Below are 27,506 nucleotides of genomic sequence, written 5' to 3' on the forward strand. Positions count from 1 at the left end.
ATTGAGATGAGGGTTGGTGCACTTGGAGTATAACACCTGCCGGGTGTGTCCACACCCAGGCGCACAGATGATCTGTACTTGGGAACCCTTTTCTGAAGGACGATCCCACGTCGCGTCCGCCTCTGTGAGAGATGACTCCCGCACGGAGTGATCCACCACTGAACAGTCTCTGCCTCTGGTACTACAGAGGATGGTTCACCTTTAAACAACAGTAACCAGGATTTCGCTCTTCCTGGCTGGACCCTCACTTAAGTTGCCCTACAGGACCCTATCCCTATCCTAGGGGGCGTCCCTGTAGCAGACACAAGCTGATGAAGGTGAGTAGGGCCTAAGGGGAGACTTGTGGCCTAGTGCAGAGGCTACTTGCCTCTCTGCACATATACACACTCCACTCTGTGTCCCAGCTCCTACTCACCAACATGGTCCCTGTCTGCAGTATCTATATCCTGTCAGCAGGGGTCTAGCAACTCTATTGGCTGCTGTGAGTCACCTGTGCTCCATGCCCTGGGGCTGCTGGGAGTTATAGTTCCCCATGGCCCTCTTTAGGATTGGAGCCGCGTGCGCGAACTTGTAACGGCCGCCGCTACTCTCAACTGAGCATGCGCAACTGTGGGCAGCCCCTGCACTACGGAGCGCCTCTTCTTCCAGTTCTCCAACACTATAATGGCCGCCACATCGCTTGTGCGCATGCGTGAGTACGTCCAAGATGGCGGAGCCCTGTAGCTTATGCCGCCGGGAGCCCAGGCGACACGCTCGCCCCGGCGACACGCTCGCCCCGGCGACACGCTCGCCCCTGCAGCTGCCCAACATGTCGCGGGCGTACCCGCAATCTGGATGAGGTAAGGGGGCCCAGGGGTGACCCTGCTACACACCCCAACACAAATCGCAGGGCAGGAGCAACTCTGCTCTCTGATTAGCTCCCTGGGGCACCACGTGACGATCACCATGTTGTTGTAGCCCCAGCTGGCTGAGGCTGCGCTTATACAGCCCGCGACACGACCGATTACATCACCCGTCGCCAATGTGCCGAGTTGTATTTGGAAGTATAGGCGACATCGCTACATGACGTCATAAAAGGGGAGGGCAGAGGGACGGAGAAGCTCCCGCTTGGCCGCAAGTAGAGACCGTTGCAGAAAAAATCAAATATCAGTGACTACCAGATTTCTGGTAGCACTGTCGCTCCGTCAATGCATTTGTTTTGACGCAACGGCACTATAAGCGCAGCCTGACGCGTCACACCGGGGACAGCTAGGGAGGAGGCAAGGGGCTGATGAGAGGCGAGCGCACCGCTGGCGGCAGCGGGGACCTAACCCTCTGAAACAGACATGCGCACTAAATAATAATGCACTAACTTCCGCCAGCCGCAACATGGCTGCCCCCTCCTTCCCTCCCTTATCACGTGCTGCGCATGTGATGCGCGCGCTCTCTCCGTTGGGCCTCGGCCCGGGGCGGCGCAAGCTGGGCGGAGAGAGCAGGGGCTGGCTGCAAACATGGCGGCGCACAGAGGCGCTCCAGTGAGGTGCAAAGCCTGATTCCCAGTGACTGGGCGGAGGAAAGGGAGGGGACGGGACACCGGCAGCATGGAGACCGAAGAGGAGCAGCACATGACCACCCTCCTGTGCATGGGCTTCTCGGACCCGGGCGCTATCCGCAAGGCGCTCCGCCTGGCCAAGAACGACATCAACGAGGCGGTGGCTCTGCTGACCAACGAGAGGCCCGGGCTGGACTATGGTTATGAACCCATGGACAGCGGGGGGACGAGGGGCAGCGGCGACACCGGCAACCGCAGCGGCAGCAGCGGAGGAGGAGGAGGGGGGACCGGCTTCGACCCACCCCCCGCCTATCACGAGGTGGTGGAGACCGAGGTGAGGAAGGAGGGCGGCGGCCCGGGGGGGAGAGAGTTGATCGCGCTGCTACCTGTCGGGGGGAGAGGGGGAGGCTGCCGGCGGTGAGGTACCTGTCAGGGGGGGAGAGAGGGAGGCTGCCGGCGGTGAGGTACCTGTCAGGGGGGGAGAGAGGGAGGCTGCCGGCGGTGAGGGGCCTGTCAGAGGTACCTGTGGGGTACCTGCCGGCGGTGAGGGGCCTGTCAGAGGTACCTGTGGGGTACCTGCCGACGGTGAGGGGCCTGTCACGAGGGGACAGGGGGGTGATGCCGGCGCTGAGGTGCCTGTCAGGAGGGGGAGGCTGCGAGGTGCTGGGTTTGCGGAGGTGACATTACTGGGGGTTTCCTCGATCATTTGGGGACAGGTCTGACAAAGTGGGCATGGAGCCCTCAGAACTTCATGCAGGAAGTCGGTGTGAAGCCACTTGAGTAACGGTGGGGTGGCCTCTGCCATTTATAAGGGTGTATGGACTGAGGGGTCCGTTATGGAATGGCTGTCTGCAGTGTGTCACCTTGGGCTGAGTCCATAGGACAGTCAGCACTGAGCCGTGCAGACGCTCCGCGATGAGCCCTGTCATCCTCAATGAGTATGTCTTGAAAGGGGGCTCCCGCGAGCGTCCGCAGGCGTGCTGAGGCGCAGGGATTTTCAGACAGCAGAACGTGTTTCTGACCGCGCTGTCGGCTGAAAACCTCCAATCAGAGCGAAGCAGCGTCAACGTCATGGCGCCGTGACGTCGGTGCTTCGCGGGCTATTGGCCCAGTGACGTTAGTGCCCCGCCTCCCGATCTCGCACGCTGTCTCGTCTGCTATTTCATGCAATCGCTCCTGATTGCGCAGACGAGTCTCAGCGCGGAGGAGTGCGGCTCCCCCCTCTATGGGCGCAGCCTTAGGCTGGGACCATGGTACTGCAGACCGTGCGAACAGACTGCCTTAAGGCAGTGTTCGCGTCCGCGCGGAAGCAGGTGGGAGCACGCATTGCGTGAAATCAGTTAAACTGATTTCTCTGCGCGACAGTCTGGTCACTTGAGCGGTTCGCCCACTGAGATCAAACCAGCTCCGTGACATCGGGCACGTCCCTAGATACGTCCACGGACGGCGCGCATACAATGACAAACCCCCCCCCCCCCCCCCCCCTCTGGCAGTAAAAGGGTTAATGCATAAAAGGGCTGCAGCCTTTCTTATTCCCATGAAGACACACCCATGGAATTAAGTCACACCACCTATTTCTCCCAACTCTGAAGTGTTCAATTTGTTTACCCCTATGCTTATTGGGTGAAACTTTGAACTTTCAGCTAATAAGAGCAGGTGGGAGGTTGAGCGTACAGGTAGAACATACATTTTGCTTTGATAAATTGTTTTATCCGGTAGTGAGAGGTATTATGACAGATCATATTGTAATGTGCAGGGCAATAAAAGCACAAACTGTTTTTATTTGAAGATGTTTATTATGTCTAAGAAACCATTTTTATTATGGTGTCTCCTTTAATAGGTCACCTCTTAATTGACAGGGCCTGTATCCCACGCTGTGGGTAGACCTTCATGTATGTGACACTGGCAACCTACCTCTGTCACCATGAGATGCTTTTCCAGTTGTAGTTAATTCATCTCGTATATAAATTCAGGGCAAGATGAAGGAAGAATTGATTGGGATTTATGTTACAAAAGGGGAACTGGATTACTATGGTTATTTGGACACCTGAACACATGAGCTTAACGTCTGTGAAATGATTGCTTTGCTTATTTGCAATACCTTATTCCTTGTCTCCAACAGTCCATGATATACATAACAGGACTTAATCTTCTTTGCCATCAATCAGATGGTCCTACAATCCCTATGCATTGCTATGTGACGCCTTAAAAAAGGCACCTCTGGGATAGATGCTAGGTATGCCAATTCCTTTTGATTGTTCTGTAGCAAACATTACAGTTTTGAAGATGACAACTATTTGGGAATACTTCTTTTAGCTGGAAACATCCAAACCTATTATTACATTTTTATTTTGACTGTCAGATCTTTTGGTTCTAAAACACCAGGCCCTTTTTCCGATGGTGAGACTTGAGTCTTGAATGTGTGTAACATGGACGATCTTTGAACTTTAGCAAGATTAGTCTGGTACTAGATGTGCAATATCTTTAGGTTTCTAGTAATGTGTTATGATTGCTGTTTTTAAATGGCACATGATTGAGTAGGTGGCAAAACATTGTACGTCATGGTGTCTTAGTTGTTTGCGAAGGATTTGATTCACATCTTTCAGGACAGAAGCTGATCGGGATACTAAGCAGGTGTATTTTTGGCCCCAGGTCTAAAGCAAATGTTTGTTTACTTAGACATTTGTAAAGATGAAGAGGATATAAATAAAGCAAAGTCAGTTAAGTTTAATAACCTAAGGACCTTTAAAATAGATACAGTTCAGACATTCTAACCTAAGCAATTGCTTTAGAAATGCTTATGCTCTGCAGTACTGATACTGTCACTATAAAGAATTGTTTACAGTATTGATCGTGCAGGGTCAATTAGTAATAACGTGAGCTGTCACTGTGTTTGCAGGGACAAATAAAACAAGAAGAGCCTTTAAGGTTATTCTCCTTGAAAATATTATTATATAAAAATTAGGTTTGAACGTAGCATTACTGTGATTTTCGGTTTATGTTGCTGATAAAATAATCCATTTGCAGTTCTGTCTGTAGAAGCTGCTTAGACTGAAAAATGATCCCTAATGTGATGATTTATAATGTCTAGTCTGTGCAGTAGATGAACAAGTAAAAATACAAACTGTATCCTGCATGTGCTGTTATCCTACTTGATGCGTCTACTGTATTTCCTCGATTTGTAAGACACACCATCGATTTGGCCCTTACAATCGAGGAAAATGACTTTTTCACTTACCATGATTCATGAGAGGTCCCATGTCAGCAGAGGATTAAGCAGGCGGCGGCGGCGACAGGAAAGGTCCCACGTCTGCAGATGGTTGAAGATAGACAGCGGGCGGGAGTGCGGCGGTGGCAGGACAGGTTCCAAGTCTGCATGTGAATGAAGATAAGAAGACGGCGGGCGTGCGGTGGTGGTGAAGGCAGGAGATCATAATAGCAGGAGAGCTGAGCAGGAGCAGAGCAGCATAGGGGAACGGCCTGGGAGGTGCACATTGTAATCGGAAGTCAGACACCGGTCAACTTCCGGTGTTACTGTCTGCTCCTCCCCAGCCGTTCCCATATGCCTTCCTGCTCAGCTCTCCTGCTATTATGATCTGCCGCCGCCACACGCCCACCCGCTGTCTTCTTATCTTCATTCACCTGCAGACTTGGGACCTGTCCTGCCATCGCCGCCGCACTCCCATCTGCAGACGTGGGACCTCTCCTGCAGCCACCCTCTTCATCCTCCGCTGACATGGGACATCTCCTGAAACATAAGTGAAAAGAGGGAGTTAGTACTGCAGATACTTTGAAGAATTTTTTTTTAATATATTGATTCTAAGATGCACCCCGATTTCAGACATGTGAAAATCAGTAAAAAGGTGCGTCTTAGAATCGAGGAAATAGGGTAATAGAGGTGTCTAGATGTTTGATGTCTAAAAGCAGTGCCCTCACTTTACACAAATTTTGTTTAGTTGAATTATTATGTTACTCTTCATATTTTAAAATCTTGTATACCTTTTTTAGTTCATCTATAATATATATTCATGCTGTTCTTGGCATCCATTATAGATTTTGCTGCAAGGTGGATTGACAGAAAAAGGATTTTATCTTTCAGATATGGTTACAGTATTGTCTACTAAGCAAGTACAGTGTGTAATCGATACAAAAAACAGGTCATCAGGTGTAAATCCTATCTTCTCCTTTTTTATTTTTTATTTTAAACTGGGATATCATTTTATGCATTTTTTTTTTAAAAATGGCATGTTCTAATTCGTTGAATAAGATTGTGATATTGCCATTGCAAAAAGGGTGACAAGCTGAATTACAAAGCGCCTTGAACAGTTTTTAACAGTTTCTAATAACATCTGTCTGTACTCGTAGCACTGTAATCTCACCCAAAGGCGCATATATTATTATTTATTTATTTTTTAAATGTCAGAGTATGACACTATGAAAGAGAGAGAAATAATATAATTTGTCTGTAGTCCCCCATTTATATTAAACATGATGGGAGTTATGCCCTTCCTCCTGCGTGGTAGGGCTGCCTTTGCCAAAGCAGGTTAAAAGGGCTTCTCCCACCTGAGATCCCCAGTCATGTTTTTCCTACCTGCGCGTGTGGACCTTTCTCTTACAGGGAGAAACAAGAAGATTTTGGAAACTAGCAGGGGGGGCACGCGGGACTCGGTTATGCTCCTTCCTCCACCGTGCATATACCGGCAACATCCTCTAGTTCAGATCTGATAAATCTGCTGTGGTGTAGTCCCATCCGCTACAGCACACATACCGGCAACATACTCTTGGTTGAGTTCTGATGCATCCCTGGACGTGTAAAACAAATATATATATATAGTCACTGTGCTTCTCCGTGTAAGGAGCATGCTGCTGGTGAAAAGATTGGTCATACATATGTGAAAAAACAGAACGTGAATTCCTGTGCTTCTCCTATTGGGCTAACAATAAATGATGAAATAATTATACATAGTGAAACCTAAGCCTGCGCTTATAGTAACGGCGTCGCAACCGATTACGTCGCCATTGTGAAAGTTATATTTGAAGTCTAGGCGACGTCGCTGGCTACAAGGCCAGTGACGTCACAAAAGGGGAGGGCAGAGGCACGGAGAAGCTCCTGATTGGTCGCAAGGGGAGACAGTTGCCAGAAAAAATCAAATATCATTGACTGCCAGATTTTTGGTAGCACTGTCGCTTTGTCACCGTCGTTTGCACTATAAGCGCCACCGACGGCGACAATGCATTTGTTTTGACGCAACGGTCGCGTCACCGGCACTATAAGCGCAGCCTAAATCTGTAAGACAAAGGAGACTTTTAGTTGCGTCCTTTGATCAAATAATGACAAGCCTGCTAACCAAAGTCAAGGTAAGTGTAAATAGCAGGTCCCTATGCTAAATGCATATACAAATGTTCTGTGAAATATACCCTGAAGGGGTTAAATTAAGCATAAGCTTATGTAATTTAGTGCAGTTAAAAACTGTTATATACCAGTAAAGATACTTTAATGTAAGCAAGTAAAGTGGAAAGTGAATTTACAGGGGCCTTACTGGGAGATTATATACCTTGGAGGGACTAACCTCCCACAAGCTGCTCAATTAGCAGTTACGGGTGGATTGGCTAAATACATTAATCACACCCTAATTTTGGTGCCCACTGGAAGCGTGCTGCTAGGGATTGGGCATCCCTGGACAACCAGTTCTCGCCAGTCCTTGGGCCGCATGATACCAGTGGATCCACTTTCTGTTCAACCAGAATTGCGGTTGCTGCACCATAAGCAACATTTTGACACCAAAAGGTCATGGCTCTCCCTCCGACCTCCTTGTTTTGGCGCCAAGCGGTCCCTAGAAGCTGATTTCAGGCTCATAGTTGCGGCATATAAAAATATGGATGCAAATTTGTTTTTGTTCTAGGTTAGATGACCAGTTGCTCTGTGTTGCGGTTTCCTTAATGTGTCAGCTCCTAATACTTCTCCTGAGCATAGGGTGGAATCGGAGTGAACTGAACAGGTATCTGCTAAATCAAGGAAAGCTGAAACTAAATCCAAGCACTGTATTGCTATGTCTTATGTGAAGATTACCTACTCACTATGCAAAAAAAGTTTGCCCTGTTTGCATTAATGCAATTTCAGAAGAGAGAGCCCAAACTCAAATGAATGAGTTCATCTCATGGCTCAAATCCTCAGTCAGACTTTTTTAGGTTGCCAGACTGGAAGCCAATACCACTGCTCATAAGGCTGCGGTCATAGTGTGCACAATAGAGCGTAAGTAGGCGTGCGCCTGTCGCCTCAGCGATTTGTGGACCCTGTTCACTCACGCGAAGGTGAGACGTGGCCGTGACGTCACCAGTCTGGTTCGCCCTCATTGGTGGAAACGCTCACATGACGCAACTGTTACGTGAAAAATCTAATTTCTTTTTGTATGCTCAAAATCCTGCCGCGCGTATTGCATAGTGCGCAGCATGGCCGGACTGGTGCACTTACTTGCATTTGGTCGTACCGCGCGCACTCTGTGTGCACTGTCCGCAGCCTAAGAGATCAAGGATGTTGAAAACACCTTTTACCCCAGCAAGAAGCTTCATCAGTGGAAAATACAGTGGAAGTTGTAGATAAACTCATCAAAGGTATGAGATGTGATGGACATTGAAGATAATAATCAAGATCTTAACACTGGATTGTGTGTTTTTTTGGCCCTCGACGACAGGGTTTTTCCAGTACACAAAGTGGTCTGGGATATCATTGGTAATGAGTGGTTGCATCCGGACGAGGTTTTGAATCGCAAAGCGTTTTGAAAAGATGGATCTCTTTGATCAGGATACCATTTTATTCATTTATAAAATGTTTTACCAGGAAGTAATACTTGAAAACGAGAGGTAACTCGTAACATAATGGGAGAGGGAGTTGGCTCGGTGAGTAGACACTGACTGGCACTGAGAGTTTGAAGCAGGGGAGCCTTATTCAATTCCCAGTGTCTGCTCCTTGTGACCTTGGGCAAGTCACTTTATCTCCCTGTGCCTCAGGCTCCAAAAACAGATTGTAAGCTCCACGGGGCAGGGTCTTGTGCCTGCAAAATGTCTCTATAAAGCGCTACGTAAAACTAGCAGCACTATACAAGAACATACATATAATAATAGTATGTCCTGGGATAGTCCTCCCATGGTGAATTCAGCCGTGGCCAGAATTACAAGGTGAACCACTATTCCCCTAGTGGATGAGTTTTCTTCCATATCACTTGAGCTAATGACAGACTTTTAGTTTCCTCAAAGGTATCAAACTCTGCCCTCGACTTCAGCTCTAGTGCCTGCTTTGGACTTACACATTGTTTTGGAGGCTTGCTCTGCTCATTGTGAACCATTACTTCAGCTTTCAGATAAATGGCTTACTGCTTTGAGGGTATATTCCTTATAGCTATTACTTAAGCCAGAAGAATTGGGGAGTTCTATTGTAAAGCACCTTATTTTAGGGTTTACCAGGATAAAATAGTTATGCAACCTGTACCTCCGTTCTGTCCTAAGGTCATTTCGACCTTCCATATGAACCAGGGTGTAGTTTATCATCCTTATTGTTCAAATCCCTGGGGTAAGAAAGATGAGCATTTGTGTTGCTTAGATGTGATTAGAGCCTTATCTTATTACTTTGTTAAATCCCAGGTTTAAAGTTCAGACCGATTTTTTGTTTGTACTGTTCTCCGGTAACAGAAGAGGCTATTCTGCCTCTCTTCCATCGCTAGATGGATCAAGCTATGTATCCAAGAGGCTTCTAAACTTAGTCGCCTGGATTCTCCAATAGTGATTAAGGCTGTCTATTCGCTACTTTATGGGCCAATAAGGTCCTTGCTTCATCAGGACACATGTAAGGCTGCTACATGATCCACCGAATATGTTCATTAGGCATTATAAATGAGATGTCGGCCTCCTAAGAAGGCCTAGATATGGGGGAGAGGTTTTGCAAGCCATCATTCCAGACTCTAACCACTCTTAATTTGGATTGTGTTTGTTGATCCCCAATCATGTGTACTGTCATGGAGAAGGTATTCATTTCTTACCGTTCTATCTTTGTCTTTCCATGACGGTACACAGTTTTTCTTTTCCCCATCCCGAAGAGTTATTTTTGTAAGACTGTATTTGTGCTCTATGATGTAATAGTTTGAAAGTCTTTGCAGCTTGGCTAAACGTATGATTGGGGATCTCGGTGGGAGGAGCCCTTTGAAACTGCTTTGGAAAAGGCTGTCCTGCCACACAGGAGATGGGGCATAAACACCATGTGCACTGTCATGGAAGGACTCGGAGAAAGATGCATAATGACATACGTACATATTTCTATGTCTCATTGTTGTCGTGTGTGTGTGTGTGTGTGTGTGTGTATACATTTATCCAAATTTTATTTTCGTTTGGTCTATTGCAAGGCTTACAAGTGGGCAGACTGATATCCCTCTGGGATGCTGTCTGATGTAAGACTTATCAATGTATCGGCTCTTCCTGGGAGTTTTGAAAGTTTTTAAAAAGTAATGTTAAAAAAAAAAAAGGTACAGACTTTGAAATTCGAATGTGATAGTTTCACAATAGAACACATAATATTGTAATTCCCTCTTGGGAATTACTGTATCTAGCACTAGTGACCCCAAATGTCTTCAACATTGAACGTTGTTAACGTTGTCAGCACTGTAAAGTTTAGAATAGAATTTCAGTTCTAACTGCGTTTTTAAAGGATTGAGAACTTTTTTACATTTGAATAAGGATTGTTGGGGCTCGGGGCCTTTGTTTCGAGGGTATTCAGTGGTAGAGCAAGAAATTGAAGTGAGCCAACAGTACAATATCATTATTTAAAGCCTGCAACTCATCAAAGTAGATTTGGCACCAGTTGCAATATCTTTTAATGGATCCGCTAGTTTTATTTATGGATGTAATATCATACAGAACTTTCAAACCTGTGTTGCTTCATGTGTTACTGTAAGGATTTGTATACTGTTACATCTATGGAGAGCTCTTGTTGAGCATGTGACAAATATACACTTCCCAAGTACCAATATGCCATGCCATCAAATGTCCCTTTTTTTAGCAGTCAGCCAAGCAGTAAACAATCTTGTTGACCTTTTTGAGTCCTTGGCCAACTTCAGTTTGAATACTGTAGTAGTGCCTGGCTCCGGAAACAAAGTATAGAATACAACCATTAGACATTGGCAGCAAATCTTGAAGCTTAGAGGTCTGTGTTTTCAGACTTTAGTTTATTGTAGGCCTGATGCTCTGTTCAGTTAGGAGGCCTTTTTAACCTATTCAATTCTTGTCAAGTAGACAACACTTGGCATTGCAGGCTTATCAATGGGGGAGTTGAGATGCTGTTTTTGCATTTCCAATACTGTACACATCCCAGCACAAGTTTTTGGAGCGTGTGACCTGCCCTTTTTATTTTATTTTCTTACCTGCCACAACTTGGGAACCGCTTCTTGATTAACGGATTCCGTTAACTATGTGTTTTTTTTTTGTTTGCACTAAATGTAATGGGTAACCTCTGCACCTCACAGGTAGTATTAGCGCAGCCACCCACCTCCTGATAATGACATGGGGGCTGTTCTGTTTAGACCCTTCCTATTGCATTATGTTCCTGTTTTGAAGCAACAGAGTAAGATTACAATTGGCTGTTGAATGTGGAGCAACTTATTTCATAAAGGAAGAGCGGGTTTTGTAGAGGGCCAGGATCAGCAAAACATATATGATTTTACTCTGTGAAAATTGTCCATTGCATACAAGCACATCATGCCTGTAATGTTTGTCTGATAAGTGCGCTCTGCAAGCGAAGTCTTTCTCGGTTTGCTTCAGAGTGAAGTGTGTTTACTTTATATACATGCGTAACACATCCTTTATGAAAGGACTAGGGTAAAAAATAAAAATGGATATATAGATGACAATTTGAACAAAACTCCCGTGGTTTACAGTAGGACGATTTGGGAACTTTTACCAATTGAAACCATTTGTGTTATTTTAATTGCCACAGATGCGTTCTGCAAACCTGGCTTCTCTGTGTGTGTGTGTGTGTGTCACTTTCACTCAGTTTACTTTTACAAATGGGTTGACTACAAAATATTTACACAGCTATTTTTCCCTCTGGAAACCACATATGAGACTGTTTTAAAACAATTAAAATCTGTTAATCGTTCCAATCAAAAAGGTTAAAAGGCTGCAGCTCACTGAGATTTTAAATACTTTTATTCGGAACCTCACCTGTTGAACATAAGGCAATGCTGAGATGCCACGGGGAGGGTAGAAATATTTCTGTTCGATTATATGCAAGTATCGCCAATGTGTTTTTCACAATATAAATATCTAAAAACTGTGTGCAGTAGCCATTTTATTTTCAATTTACTCCATTGCTTTGTGTTGAAGAGCCATCAATTGCTCAGCTGTAACCCTCTAAATATGTCACCAGCATTAGTTCACTTTGGTCCCAGCAGGGGCTCTCCCTTTAAGGCCAGGTCCCCAGCGGTCGCTACAGCGCCGCACGCATGGCACAGCCCTCTATGGGGCAGGCCCCAGTAGACGCACAAGCCGCGATGCGTGACCGCCTTAGCCAAAAGACAAATTGTTTGCCTTTTGGTGCGGCCTAGCATTGGCCACATCACGCTGGCGGTTTTGCCAATGACATCATGGCCGCGCCCCCACCATGCTTGGCAGTGCGCTGCTACTCTCTCGGGCGGGCGCTGCAGTAGCCAGCGGGGACCTGGCCTTAATTGTATTCCAAGAAAGTCCACAAAGAGTGTATATTTTAGTAAATTTAATCTAATAAAAGACTTTTTTATTAGATTAAATTTACTAAAATATACTCCTTTTTTTGGGACTTTCTTGGAATACAATTAACCTCTAGAGAACACTGTGGTTCTTATTTACAATTATTTTATGCGCTAGGCGGGTATATGTTCCTTCTAATTCTTCTTGTTTAATGGTAATTGAATATTCCCTTTCATTTACCTAAGCAGCAGAAATCATTCTACTATATATTGTGATCAGGTCCCACCCCTACCATTGTGGACGTACTTGGCTAGCGCCTTTGATTTCTATTCTATTCACAATTGGTGCACTGCTAGAGTGAGGGCAGGGCTCAAGAGCCAGAGCCTGTCTCAGAAGGGGATGTGACTTTGTAAATGGTTGCTATAGAAACAAAAATGCTTGTTGCATTTGAATACACTAAAAAATGCTACAATTATTTTCTCATTCTACAGAACTGATTTATTAAAAAAAAAAACACACACACACACACTTGTAGGATTTGCTTACTGCAGCTTTAAGGAACACACAGGAGATGAAGCTTCCTGTATTTTCGAGTGTGGTAATGTTTACTCTGTCCTAGTCTCTTCTCTGTATGTTAAGGCTCCGGCCCTGCTGTTGCTGACCTCGCTCATGCTTAAGCGGTGATGTCACCAGCTCTCCAAGCATGAGCGCCGGGGGTCCTGGCTATTTCGTGGGTGGGGGGGGCATTGCGGGCAAGTTGAGCGCGCTTGAAAGTTACATTTTTTTTGTTTACTCAAGTGCCAAGCTTGAGTGAGCATGCGTGCACCATGTGAGTGGGGATTTACACATATAGATATATGTAAGTAAAAGCGGCAAGCACCGCGTGCTCAGCGCCAGCAGGGCCGCAGCCTAAGGCCTCGGCCAGGGTTCCTGCTGGCGTGCGGAGGCACGCTGAGGCTCAGGGAAAGCGGGTGTTTTCCCTAGCCTTAGACAGCGCGCCGTCCGGGGGGGTGTCGGCGGGCGGGCCAGTGACGTCACAGAGCTGGTTCGCCCTCATTGGGCGAACCGCTCACGTGACCTGCTCGGCGCTCCGGCAAGCGCTTGAATTTAAAATTTACCTAAGACCTACGCTTCCGCGCGCTTGCGGAAGCGTAGGCGAGCCCCTACTAAAGCCGCTCTCATTGCGGCTGTAGGGGCTCACTGGTAAGTACCAGGACGCCTCAGCACTACGCGCTGACCATGCCCGAGGCCTAACCCTGAAGAGTTGCGGTGGGTCACTGTAGGAGCATCAGAAATACTTGAGAATTAATAAAGTAATTACCTGGTGAACGGTCTGTTACTAGCTATGATATTTATTTTATTAAATGTTTTACCAGGAAGTAATACATTGAGTTACCTCTTATTCTCAAGTATGGTATGTCCTAGGCATAGAGTTGATGACAAATACATGGTTACAAATACGTAGTTACATTAAGTGAACAGGGTTATACATTATATACAAGACATTGCATGCACAGTAAGAGATAATATAGATTAGAGGTGTATGTAACTGTTACAGACCAGATTAAAATGTGACACGGCTTTAGTTTTGAAAGAACTTAGCCTGGTGGTGGCTGTGAGAGTCTCTGGTAGACTGTTCCAGGTGTGGGATGCATGATCAGAGGAGGAGCGGCCGGATACTTTGCTGAACCTTGGGCCCATGGATAGTCTTTTGGAGTCAGATCTGAGATGATAAGTGCTGCGTGTGGTAGGGGTGAGGAGCTTGTTCAGATAGACATGTAGCTTGGCCAGAAAGTATTTGAAGGCATGACGGGAAAGATTAACTTTGCACCTAGACTCAAGTGATGGCCAATGTAGTTCTTTGAGCATTTTGCAGTGATGTGTGTTGTGGTTACATTGGAGGGGGTATCACGTTTGCTAAGGTGAGTTTGGGGTGCCGTGCCATATAGTATGTCTCCATAGTGTATAATTGGCATCAGCATCTGGATCTGCTGTGCGATGCGCTTTTTGACCAGCAGACTTAGGGAGGATTTGTTCCTGTAAAGTACACCTAGTTGGCAAGTTAAGCGAGTTTGTCTAAATGGGGTGACATTCTTAAAGCAGCAACCCTGGTGCTTTAACCCCATCACTGCCAGTCAAGCAATATATTATTTCAGTGTGTTACAGGGAACCTTTCACAATGAGAGTTTAAACTCCGTTATTCTGTAACTGAATGTTGCAATCGCACTATTTTGCCAACTTGTTTTGTTGTTTTTAGTCTCCTGAGGATAAACTATTTTATTCTATGTACTTGGACTCGCTCTGTAATGTGTGCTATTATGCCCCATAAATGTTTCATTGCGTTAATTTTAGATTTGTTCTGTGGTTTTTTATGGGAAGGGGGAGGCGGAAGGGTTATATGATGGCAAAACCACAATCTCATCCCTGGGAAAGTATGATTCTGCTGCTCTTTTATTGTTTCATTTAGAATATCTAAGGAAAAATTTGAAATAATAAAAATGGGTTTTGAATATTGTCATCTGGGTAGTTAAAAAAAATGTTTTGTGGTGAATTGCACTTAAATGTAAAGGTTTTAGCAAAATCTGTTTTGTTGCCATAGTTGTTAAATTGTGCGTGCAGAAGAGCTGACACAGGGTTGCAGGCTAACTGGCTACATCAGATGACAGAAACCCCAGCATTGTGTTAATTATTTGCTGAACTTGTAACTCCCTGATATTTCGTATATGGTGCATTCCTGAGTTGGAGACTTTCCAGAATTTCTGGCATTAGGTCAAAGTTTAAAATGCTCAGTTTGTCTGTTTTATATTCAATAAGCAAAGTAAGGTGTTTGACAATGCACATGGAAGCTTTTATTTCTGTTTTTGAAGTATTATTTCCTTATAGACTTGGGATATAATTTAAAGCTATAAATTAGCAGCTGTCCCCCCGAAAAACATCTTGTCTGACCAAAAAGACAATTTTTTATTTAATTTTTTTTTTTTAAATCAAGGATTAAATATCCTTAATTGTGTGATCCTTCGGTAGTTGGCATTTGCCTACCTTATTACCTCTCCACACTCTCGCCTACAAGGCTTCTCCATGCTGCACTCACTCTGCAATTCCCTACCACACCATCAGAGATTCCCAGCTTTCAGACATTTAAAAAACTCACCTTTTTAAGGAAGCCTATCTGGCATACCCCTAACACCCACCACTGTCGCTCCAACCCCATTAGGACCAGCTATGTGCCTGGAACAAACACCACGCTAATGACCTCTGCACCCCTAAACCTTAAAGGGACCAGCGGTGTGACTGGACCATACTCCGTCCCACAATGAGCAGACACTTTACCTTTTTTTCCCACATTGACCCTTATTCCTCTTGATTGTAAGTTCTCAGGAGCAGGGTCCTCATTACCCTTTGCGTCTATTTGTGATTGTTTGTCCTTATTTGGCATGTAATTCTGTCTTTGTAATTTACATCTCTGTACCCCCATTGTACTGCGCTGCGGGATACGTTAGTACTTTACAAATAAACGATGATGATGGCTGGTACTGAAATGAATAGCTTTACTATGCAGAACTGGGGCGTAATTATAAGCTTTAGGATGCTGTGACTGTCTATTACTAATGCCTTCATTCTCTCTACGATACCACGTGTTTAGGTTTTCTTTTCTTTTTTTTGTGCTCCAGTTTTATTTGGGGACAAATATGCCCTTTCTTGTTTGCTTGATTCTCTTTAGTGATAGTCTTTGTAACGTTAAAATGTTACTCCTGCGAGATTAAGTATTTTTGGCTAATAATTCAACTGTCTGGAGATACAGGTTATCACTTTTCTCCACACCACTTGTATTTCTCCTGAGATAAATATGGCCAGGCAGAACTGGCAAAACACGGTTTCATTATATAATTCATCATGTCATATATTATTTTATTTTTTTAGTATATATATGTATATTTTATTTTTATAGCGCCTAGTGAGAGGGAGGATGAGGGAAATGTTTTCCGTCACAATAATAGCGCTGCTTTAGATCCAGGCTTCCTGCAGATATTTGTATAATGAATAATTCCCTAATCTCCATTTGTCAGCAGACACTGTTAATTCACAGGATTTACATCACTTTTCTAAACTAGAAGCTTATTCTGCCTGCATGGCTGGTTCTGAGAGTTTAAGCCTTGCAGGGTATGCAGGAGAAGTGTTGGTTTTATGGATGGCCGGTATAATATTATGGGACACATTAATGACTGTTTTGATGAGATACCGCCTAACCTGCCGTTAGTGAATTGGAATTTGTGCTTCAAATATCTCTCGCTTGTACCTAAAACATCCAGGATTCCCTGGAATTGAGCTTTGTTTTGCCACTTTTTCGTTAACTAAGAAAGTATCGCTTTTGAAGGCTGCAGTACTGTAGTACCCAATTTCTATGGGCTCTATTTTACTACTCTGTTTGCAGTCAGTATTAACCCCTTTAGTGCTGGTGGTTCCTTTCACCTCCGTGGCTACAGATTCTTCGGCATAGCGTTCATGGAACGGCATCCGGGGTAGTAAGTGGAAGAAGAGAGCCATTTAAGGGGAACAAGAGGTTCCCTCCGCAACCCCCCCCCCCGTCCTTTTTTATTTTATTTTTTAATTTGTGGTCAGAAGCACTCATCCCAAATGCCCCATAGAAAATGACCAAAGCCCCATGATATAGTACAGAATACCTCAAAAGAGCCCCCAGGGTGCCACCCTTTATGATATTTGCTGTATGGCTAAAGTCACTGCAGGAGTTACAGTAGCAGTCAAAGCTGCAGCGACCCCTGATTCTTATAAGAGAATTTCAAAATTAAATACCTCAAACTTGTGGGTGAGGTGGTGGGGGATGTAAGCTTCAAATATACTTTAATAGACTTAAATAATTTGTAGTAGGAAGATTCCTCTAAGACTGCGTCCATAGTGACGGCGTGAGCGCCAAAATAAAAATGCCAGATAGGCATTGCACACGGCCATAGAGCACGAGCGCAACGGGCGTCCGATACTTTGCACTCGCGCAACAAAACCAATTGAATTTTTCCAAAAAAGTGTTAATTCAACTGTGACTACTGTATACAGTCTCGCAGTGATTATATCTTTAATGTGAATTTTTTTAAACCAATTTTATCACAATTTACCATTTTATAAATGTATTATCCAGCAAAGAGATCATGGAAAATGGAACAATGACCTAATCAATAACTCTGGGGTTACGGGAGATTTTCTTTGGTAATTTGGACCAACCTTTATAAATTAGGAGATGGCTGTCACTAACCTGTGAGCTGGACTGATGGACCAGTTTATATTCCTCCGTCAAACATAGTTCTACTCTTATTATTACTATATGCAACACCACAGATTAGTCTGTGTAGTATTAAATTACCCATATTTATGCATTGTCAATATAGATAAAATACATATAAATGTACCCAATAATTTGTCATTGTTGCATTGGGGCCTTTGTCATTTACATTATGCACCAATCCTTGGAAATACTGAAATTCCGACCATAAGTAAGAGAATATAATTACTTTTCTTGCGTTGCGATGGATTTGTCTGCTTTTAAGAGGTTTGTTTTTACTCAAGGTTATAATGATCACCACAATAATGACTGCCATTTCCAAATAGGCGGATTCATGCCAACAAAGTCTAGAAAATCATTTAAAATAAAAAGTATAAATGTTAGCAGTTATTGTGACCCTGGACCTGTTCTTTATATCAAACTGTCTAAAGCTTCCTACGACGTCAGGCTACGGTCGCTGGAAAAATCAAATTGAGATGACTTCCAGCGATCGCGATCAAGTCGTCGCAATGCATTTGTTTTGACGTGACGCCACGTCGCCGGCACTATAAGCGCAGCCTAAAGAACGTTGGAATAGGGTGTTGTGTGTAGCCTTAATGCTACATGCAGAACAAATATATGAATAAACCAAGAACATTGAAAGAAGAAGGCTTCAGAGGCAATCCAATGGCTGCCTTTCAATTTCAATCAATCCTTCAGTCGGTGTAAGGCACGTTCTATAGTGCCGTGCGTGCGCTACGCCGTGTGCGCGCGCGGAGTTTCAGTTGGCTGACGTCAGTCAGCCTTTCTATAGAAGGGCCGCGCGTGCGCACGGCAGGGAGAGGGGAACCGAGAGACAGCGGCGAAGATGAAGAAATTCATCTTTTCGCGCCGCTACCTGCACTCGTGTGTGTGTGTGTGTGTGTGTGTGTGTGTGTGTGTGTGTGTGTGTGTGTGTGTGTGTGTGTGTGTGTGTGTGTGTGTGTGTGTGTGTGTGTGTGTGTGTGTGTGTGTGTGTGTGTGAAGGATTGTAAAACAAAAAAAAAATATTTATTAAAAAAATATATATTTTTTTTAAAATCTATCTAGGATTTACTTTCACTCACACAACCAATGCGCGCACACACATACTCGCTCGTGTACAGGCATACCCCGGTTTAAGGACACTCACTTTAAGTACACTCGCGAGTAAGTACATATCGTTCTATAGGCAAACGGCAGCTCACGCATGCGCCTGTCAGCACATCCTGAACAGCAATACCGGCTCCCTACCTGTACCGAAGCTGTGCGAAAGCGGGGAGAATATAGAGCCTGTTACACATGTGTTATTTACATCAGTTTTCCACATATATGACGATTGCCGTACAGTACATGCATCGATAAGTGGGAAAGGTAGTGCTTCACTTTAAGTACATTTTCACTTTACATACATGCTCCGGTCCCATTGCGTACGTTAATGCGGGGTATGCCTGTACACTCTCGTATACACGCTCGTATACACGCTCGTATACACGCTCGTATACACGCTCGTATACACTCTCGTATACACTCTCGTATACACTCTCGTATACACTCTCGTATACACACACATACACACACATACACACACACATACACACACATACACACACATACACACACATACACATACACACACATACACACACACACACACACACACACATACACACACACACACACACATACACACACACACATACACATATACACACACACACACATACATACACACATACACACACATACACATACACACACACACACACACATACACACATACACATACACACACATACACACACATACACACATACACACACATACACACACATACACACACATACACATACACTAACTTGCAGCTCGCAAAGGAACGCGCGGCCGCATGCTGTATAGAAGAGCCCTAAAGGCTTCGATTATACCGGCTCGCTCCCTCAGGACGATGTGCCTCCCGAAACCTGCACTGCAGGCAGGAGACATTGGGAGGTGACAGGGAGGCGTGGCCATGACATCACATGAGCGGTTCACTCTCATTGGCTGAGCCGCTCACGTGACGCGGCCGTTGCTCCAGAAAATCTAATTTTTTCATCTGCTTGAAATTCGCGCGCGCGCTTGGCTGCCTCATTCGGCGCTCTTATGCTGCGCTTATAGTGCCAGCAACATCGACGTCACATCAAAACAAATGCATTGCCGCCGTCGCTTGCGCTTACAGTAAGCGTGACGCGACGGCTTGATCGCTGAAAGGCATCTCAATTTGATTTTTGCAGCGACCGCAGCCTGACGTCGACGGTACTATAAGCGAAGCCTTCGTGCGCGCTCATAGGAAAACTTTCATTTGTTTTTGCGGCTTCGTGCGCTCTTCAGTTTAAGGTATACTCACGACCTAACTCAGCAGCTACAATGTAGTTACTAAGGTAACATCTATTGTTTGCAGCTCAAACTACTGGGAATATTGGCAACAAATGGTTACAACAGGAAATGTTGCAAAGATCTACAGTAGCACTGCTGGGGAAGTGTGCTAAAACCTGCTATAGAAATCAAAGAATGCTCAGTATATTAACTCATTAAAAATGATGTTGAATTAAAAGAATGTAAGTATCTAATACAGAACTGATTTTGTTTTAAGAAACATACATGTAGGACATTGCATGAACTGCCCATTTTGAGGGCAGAGAAGGATTCTTGGATCTCTTGGAAATAATTACAGGCATACCCCGCATTAACGTACGCAATGGGACCGGAGCATGTATGTAAAGTGAAAATGTACATAAAGTGAAGCACTACCTTTATCCCACTTATCGATGCATGTTCTGTACTGCAATCGTCATATACGTGCATAACTGATGTAAAGAACGCATTTGTAACAGGCTCTATAGTCTCCCTGCTTGCGCACAGCTTCGGTGCAGGTAGGGAGCTGGTATTGCTGTTCAGGACGTGCTGACAGGCGCATGCGTGAGCTGCCGTTTGCCTATTGGGCGATATATCCTTACTCGCGAGTGTACTTAAAGTGAGTGTCCTTAAAGCGGGGTATGCCTGTAGACAATACTGAGGCCTGACATTTGAAAGCAGGAATCCTGTCCTGCGCTTCAAATTTTTTTTTTTTTTGACAAATTAGGATTTTCTTAATCTCTATTTTCAAGGGAGAGCTCCATTCTTACCTCCCGGGCACATACTTCAAGCGCTCATATCTCCTGAACGAAGCATCAGATGTAACAAATGAAAAACCGCATTGGAGAGGGCAAGAAGAAAATGCAAAAAAAAGCAATCAGCACAGACTAACTTTAAACCATAAAATATATAATGATGCTGTAAAAAACGTGATTTCTACAGTTACAGGATGAGTATAACTGTGTTAAACTTTTCTGACATAGGTAAAAATGCACTCGTAAGTGATTTTATTCTCTGTTCTACCTCTTATTGGAAAAAAGTCAGCAGCATGTAGATTTCTGTGCACTGAAAGGGTTAAATTATTCCACCTAAGATCTTGGTTCTTATTCTCATGCTGTTCAGGCATAAGCAATGTTCCTTTTGTGTTTGAATAAGCAAGCGGACACATCTGCTGCTCTCATCATATTCTCTGTTTCAAAGATTTATCAATACTTGGTTTTCAAGAAAGAAACAAACAAACAAAAAAGCCTAAATAGCACAAATGTGTGACGCTCCACAGCCGAGAATATTATACTCCTAGATGGTAACTTCTGAATAGGCATTACAAGAACAATAAGATGGTTTACAGATGCAAATTATAGGTTGGAATATTTGGAATCTTTTCTTAAGTTGAAATATTCAATTTCTACTGACATGAGAATAGCCTAACCATCAGCAAAATAGCATCATAAAATATCATTCTGTCTATGTGCGGCGTTAGATTAATGGCAAATGTGGACATTTCAAACCATTCAGTTGCTTTGAATGTTTCTATTTGGTGTGATATTAATGGTAAAATGCTTCACGTACTATTTTGGGGGTCTCCAAAGATTGGCAAGTTTTGTACGCATTGAAGGAACCGCTCTCGGGCTCTGCCGTGATCGCTTTATTTTCGGAATCGCTGCAGCTGCAACATGCTTTTCTCTGTCTTCATGGTGGTGATCCATTTACCAGATCCAAACAATTGTATGTAATGTATATATTGTACAGCAGGGATAGCCAACTCCAGTACTCAAGGGCCACCAACGCTACCATCCCTGCTTCAGCACAGACTGAGCCACCTGTGCTGAAGCAGGGATATCCTTAAAACCTGATGTGTTGGTGTCCCTTGAGGACTGGTGTTGGCCGATCCTGCTGTACATGTGTGTTCTGATCATTTCTAGACTTTTGGGACTACAGTTGGTGAAAAATTATCGTAGCCTTAATAATCACAAACAAGAACTTTTTGTGTAGGTTGGGATACTTTTTATTTTATTTTTTATTCAACCACCATGAGAATATAGTGCCTGTGCTTATGCTTAAGCATTTGAAACAACCAAAGGTTCCTTCATTTCTCTCCCTGTAAGTGGTCCAAAAATTAACAATGGATGTAAAGTTGAAATACTGAACTATGAAGAACAGGAGGCCTGATAGTCAGAGTATCCTACATTAACCAGTGGCCCGTTTCTCTGGAGAGTACGGACAGTTGCAGTGCATTGCAAGTTATTAAATGATCATTAAAATTGAGTAGTTCCTTGTTAAAGCAGAATTAATTCATGTTACTTAGTATGGCTGCACCTTTATCGATGATTTTTCACAACTGGGCTCAAATATGAGCATTAATTAGATATGGGCTCTAATGAGCAATCATTAAATGTACTAATACTTGATCAGTGGCATTTCTGTATTTTTATTTTCTCTCCATAACTTAACCACATCTTAAAATTATCATGCAAAGGATAAACCTTAATTACGGTAATTGATGTTGGATCTGCTATTGCTCTTATGTAAAGTGGTTATAACTTCCATCTGATGAATATTGTTATAAGGGAAGTGCCTCTCAGGAGTATAAAGCAACAAATAAGTTTAAAGTAAGCACTTGATCATTCCCAATATAACTGGAAACTTTTTCATTTGGCGTACTAAATACTGTACCATTTGGGAACTGTACAATTTCCGGTTTGTTATTTCTCGTTTTTTGTACAATTTCAATCTCGCTATAAATTTGCTAAATTCCCACACAAAAATCATACATATAGATTGCTATGTACTTTTGAACGCACTTTGCAGCCCGAAGTGGTTGTGATTGCACTTCACGCTGATACAGCCTCCGGACTGCTTGTAGGGTACATTTCCTTAGATTCATTTTGTTGGTGATTAAAAGAAAACTAGAGAAACCACTGAAGCTGCACAATCAAATGACTATGCTGTGGACATAATGTTTTTTTTTTATTTTTATTTTTTTTAAACCACATTAATAACTTTGCTAAATGGACCTGAGCAGGAAAACGGCGTTGCACTGCTTGTGATCTGTTTTGTGATCTGTTTTTGACTGTCCTAGCGAACTGTTGCTGCCAAGTTCTTTGCATATTCTTCCATCAGAAGGCTTTAATGTGTTAATGTAGGGCTAACTGCTATTGTGAAATAGGAAGGAACATCCGAGTAGAACATAAGACTTCCTGTACGTGCTGCGTAGGAGCATAGGTGATATGAGAAACACAGTAACACATTATGCCTTTTGTCTCTCTCATGAAAGCGTTTTGGAATGCATTGTGTTTACTGGATACAGGCGTCTCGTTTTCCTTGACATCTCAAACTGTAGTGCTGTCTCTTACTCCAGCTGCCAGGATGGCAGGAAGTCTTGCTTTAATGATTTGTCTCTCATGAATTAATCAGTAGCATCACTGTATAAATAAGATACTTTATAATCTCTCTCCTTTTAGCCCAGTAAAGTGGTCTCAATGACACGCTGCATATTAGGAATTCAGTCATCGGTAATGTTAACCGGAATTTTTTTTTTATTGCAGTCTATTGAGGTATTGTGATAACCTGTTTAAGGAAAATTCTCACCCAGCTTAACTTGTATGTTTGCTGGTGAGAACAGCTTCCTGTGTGGGTCTTGGTTCTGACAGCAGAAAGGGTCAGGTGAGGTCGCCTTTCACTGCTGTTGTGAGGAGTCTGTATGTAGAAAGTTCCTTTCCCCAATCACATACAATTTGACAAGGCATCTCTGTGCTGCTTTGGGACCCTATTAATGCATGAGGGTGGCTGTAGGCTACAAACACACCATGCCAGCACACGATCCTTGCCCAATTGGGGCATGTATTGTTCTGTTCATGTTGGAACATGCTGCTGCCAATTGCTTCCACCACTTCCGAATTGGCTTTAAGTCAAAATGACGGTGTCTGATCTATACTAAAGACCGCAGTTTAAAACAGCAGTTCCTGCTTGGGATCTCTTTCCCTCAACATTAACATATTCAGTACAAAATAATACTGTGTGAATACACTTTGAACCTTCGGAAGTTTAGTCACCTTACATCATGGACGGTCCATAAATGCAGGTGTCTGTTTATAATACCCCCTGCTAAATCAACATAAATAAATACCGACTGTGTGAAATGTCTAATTATTGTGGGCTAGAGGTTGTGCAATGCTCCAGAAAAACATGAGCTCAAACATAAACACAGTTGTCTGTATTTGTAGGGGGTATGTTTTGGGTGAACCAAACGGTTACTTACTGTAGCACTATTTCCCTTTACAACATGTGAATCCGCTAACTTATTATTTTACTTGGTTCAGTATTATTAGTGGACAGATATTCTCCTCTGTTAGAATTTCTAGGTGCGATATGTTCGGTTTGAATATAAGTGCGTTTACACTGTTTAGTCTGGGGTTGAGAGGTGTACTTGGAAGCCTGTTTTTGCAAGAGGGTTTACAGCATGTTACACATCATGGACTGGTTAAAGGGAGGTGGGGGGGTCCCTTCTACGACAAAAGTGAACCAAAGACCGTGGCATTTGTAATAGGTTAAATATAGCAGATTGTACCCTTTTAAAGAGGCAATCAAATCAGCTTTATTTTTATTTTTTAAATCTTTGTTTTAATATATGCAGCCTTTTATTGAAAACTAATTACCTAAACTGTTCTCCCGTGATAGATCAGCGAAATCCTGCTTCCCAGGGTTCACTAAATGGTATGGTGTAGTGGTAGATAATCCCTAAAAGTGTATGAAGGGTCATGGGTTCGATTCCTGCATGGTAAATACATATTAGTTTGTATCTATACATCAGAGGCCTAACTCTAAGGGTCTTTGGATTACTGGATTTAGTGGTCAGGTTTCCCCTTTTACATGGGTTTCCTTGACATCCCATATACCTGAATACCATTTATATACCCTTAACTGTGAGCATAAATTACCATTTTCTTGTCAGTACTCACATTCATTTACCTGGCTACACCAACATTTGTGCACTTATAAATGAAACATTATTTGTGGACTAACATTACAAAGTGACTAATATATGTGGATGCATCTTTGAGAATTACCTTGAGCACTAGTTTAGGGGGTTATCCTCCATTTTTCCTTCACTAAATTGTTGCCTTTCTGGTTCAAATCTCCGGGCCATAACACCTGAGTTGCCCCAAAGGCATCTCCCTAAGGGCTGGTCCCTGCTGGCTACTGCAGCGCCCGCTGTGGCGGACACTGCAGGGACGAGAGCCCTCCCCTCAATGGCGCCGGGCCCGCTGCGAAGGGGGGCCGCAGCGCTGTGGCGCGAGTTGCTCCTGCAGGACTCGCTACGGAGCGCTAAGCCACGCTCCCCCCCCGGTGGTTCAGCCAATGAGCCCCCCCCCCCCAGTCTTTTGGTCTGCAGCTCCCAGCAGACCGGGGAATCGGCTGCACGCGCCGCCAATCTCGCGGGCGCGCGTGCAGCGGAGGTACTGGGGCTTCAGCCTAAGGGAGGCTCCCCAGTATGCATTCACTGCCCATGTTCACCAATCCAGCGTGGAATGAGTTAACAGCATGAGGACACAAGCCACTTCAAAGACTACCTGTGGTCAATCGGCCCCTCCCCCTGCATATCTGACTGCATGTGTTGCCATGCTGCTTTTTTTTCTTATTTACACAAAATCTGAGACACAACACCTGAGTCGCCCCAAAGGGCAGCCAAAGGGTGTCGCCGTTCGCTGATTGGTTATATTACAGCTGCTCTATTGCTTCCAATACTCGCCAACCTCATCCCCTGTACCCAATGTCAACTTACCCTGCCTATAGGATGTAAGCACATTGAGACCGGGTCCTCTTCTACACATTGAATGTCTATCCTACCTCTTCTAACTCAATTCTAATCCAGACTGTAAATGTTACTTATGCCCATAATCATATCTGACTGTCCATGAAATATCTGTAAACTGAATGTGTATAACCTTTGTTCATTTAATGCAGCCATTTATTATACCTCTGGTTCTTCCCGTCTGTCTTTTGTGTAAAAAATAATTGTATTTAATTGTAGTTCTAAAACAGACTAAAGTATTGCGAAGCCCCCTTAAGTGGAAGCCTTTAAATAGATGATGATATCAATCCTTCGGTCCGTGTAACTTGGCAGTTACAATGTATTCTTATATTAACATTATCTATTACAGTTTACAGCTCAAACTGCTGGGAATATTTGCAACAAATTATCACAAACAGGAAAGTGTTACAAAGATCTTTCACTGCTGGGGAAGTGTGCTAAAACTTGCTATAGAAATCAAAGGAGGCTCATTATATTTAAACTCATTAAAAATTGCAGTTAAATGTTAAAATAAAAAAAGGTAGTATTTAATACTACAGAACTGATTTATTTAAAAATAAAACACACACATAGGATTTTGCATGGATTGCTCCTTTAAAGAATTGGAAAAGTCTTACGTATTTTTACATAATATTTAAATGTTTTGATATTTGCAGGGTAAACCAAATGCTTTGAAGGGACTTTACCGTTTTTTACATTAGCCACTGGTAAAATGCTCTGCTCTTTGTTTGCAAATTAATGATGTCATCAATAGTCAAACAGATCAACATATGTAGCTAAACCCCTTTGTGTTCCCTGAGAGAAGCTAAACATCAATTCCTCACAAAATACCAAAATATAAAAGCTACTTTAACGCAGCAATACTACTGTCCCCCTTTTTTTCTTTTTATTTGTGACAATGTATAACTACATTCTTACCTAAGCGGCAATCATTTAGTGCTCCTGTTATAAATCTGTCAAAATCCTGATTGTGTGCCTACCATAATGGCAACCTTTCATTTTCAATCAATACTTCAGTCAGTGTAATTTAGCAGCTGCAATGTATTCTGAAGGTAACCTCTATTGTTAGTTTGCCGCTCAAACTGCTGGGAACATTGGCAACAAATGATCTCAAACAGGAAAATGTTGCAAAGATCTTGCACTGCTTGGGAGGTGGGCGAAATCCTGCGATAGAACTCAAAGGATTTATTATTTATAAAATATTTTACCTGGAAGTAATACATTGAGAGTTACCTCTCGTTTTCAAGTATGTCCTGGGCACAGAGTAAAACAAATAATACATGGTTACAAGTACAGTTACATAAATGAACAAGGTATACATTATATACAATACATTGCGTGCACAGTTAAAGAAAATATATATTATGAGCGTATGAAACAGTTACATACCAGGTTAAAATGTGAAACAGCCTTAGATTTGAAAGAACTTAAACTGGAGGTGAATGTGAGAGTCTCTGGTAGGTTGTTCCAGTTTTGGGGTGCACGGAAGGAGAAGGATGAACGGCCGGATACTTTGTTGAGCCTTGGGACCATGAACAGTCTTTTGGAGTCTGATCTCAGGTGATAAGTGCTGCAAGTGGTAGGGGTGAGGAGCTTGTTCAGGTAGCTGGGTAGCTTGCCCATGAAGAATTTAAAGGCAAGACAGGAAAGGTGAACTTTGCGCCTAGACTCTAGTGTTGACCAATCTAGTTCTTTGAGCATTTCGCAGTGATGTGTGTTGTAGTTGCATTGGAGAAAAAAACGACAAATTGAATTGTAGAGGGTGTCAAGTT

At 43.5% G+C, this 27,506-nt stretch overlaps 1 protein-coding gene across 2 annotated transcripts in view; it reads left to right on the forward strand.

Moving 5' to 3' along the window:
* The first annotated feature begins 1,402 nt into the window (after nucleotides 1-1,402).
* The window catches only part of USP24 (ubiquitin specific peptidase 24), a 101,139-nt gene continuing 75,035 nt past the window's right edge, over nucleotides 1,403-27,506 (forward strand). The window contains exon 1 of one of the 2 annotated variants that reach the window (XM_075616049.1): nucleotides 1,403-1,865. In XM_075616049.1, the coding sequence (XP_075472164.1) occupies nucleotides 1,581-1,865 (285 nt within the window). In that variant the 5' untranslated portion in view covers nucleotides 1,403-1,580. The remainder of the gene's footprint in view (nucleotides 1,866-27,506) is intronic. The other variant, XM_075616048.1, reaches the window with a different exon arrangement.

The sequence above is a fragment of the Ascaphus truei genome, chromosome 10 (genome assembly GCF_040206685.1).
Source record: "Ascaphus truei isolate aAscTru1 chromosome 10, aAscTru1.hap1, whole genome shotgun sequence".
NCBI lineage: Eukaryota > Metazoa > Chordata > Amphibia > Anura > Ascaphidae > Ascaphus > Ascaphus truei.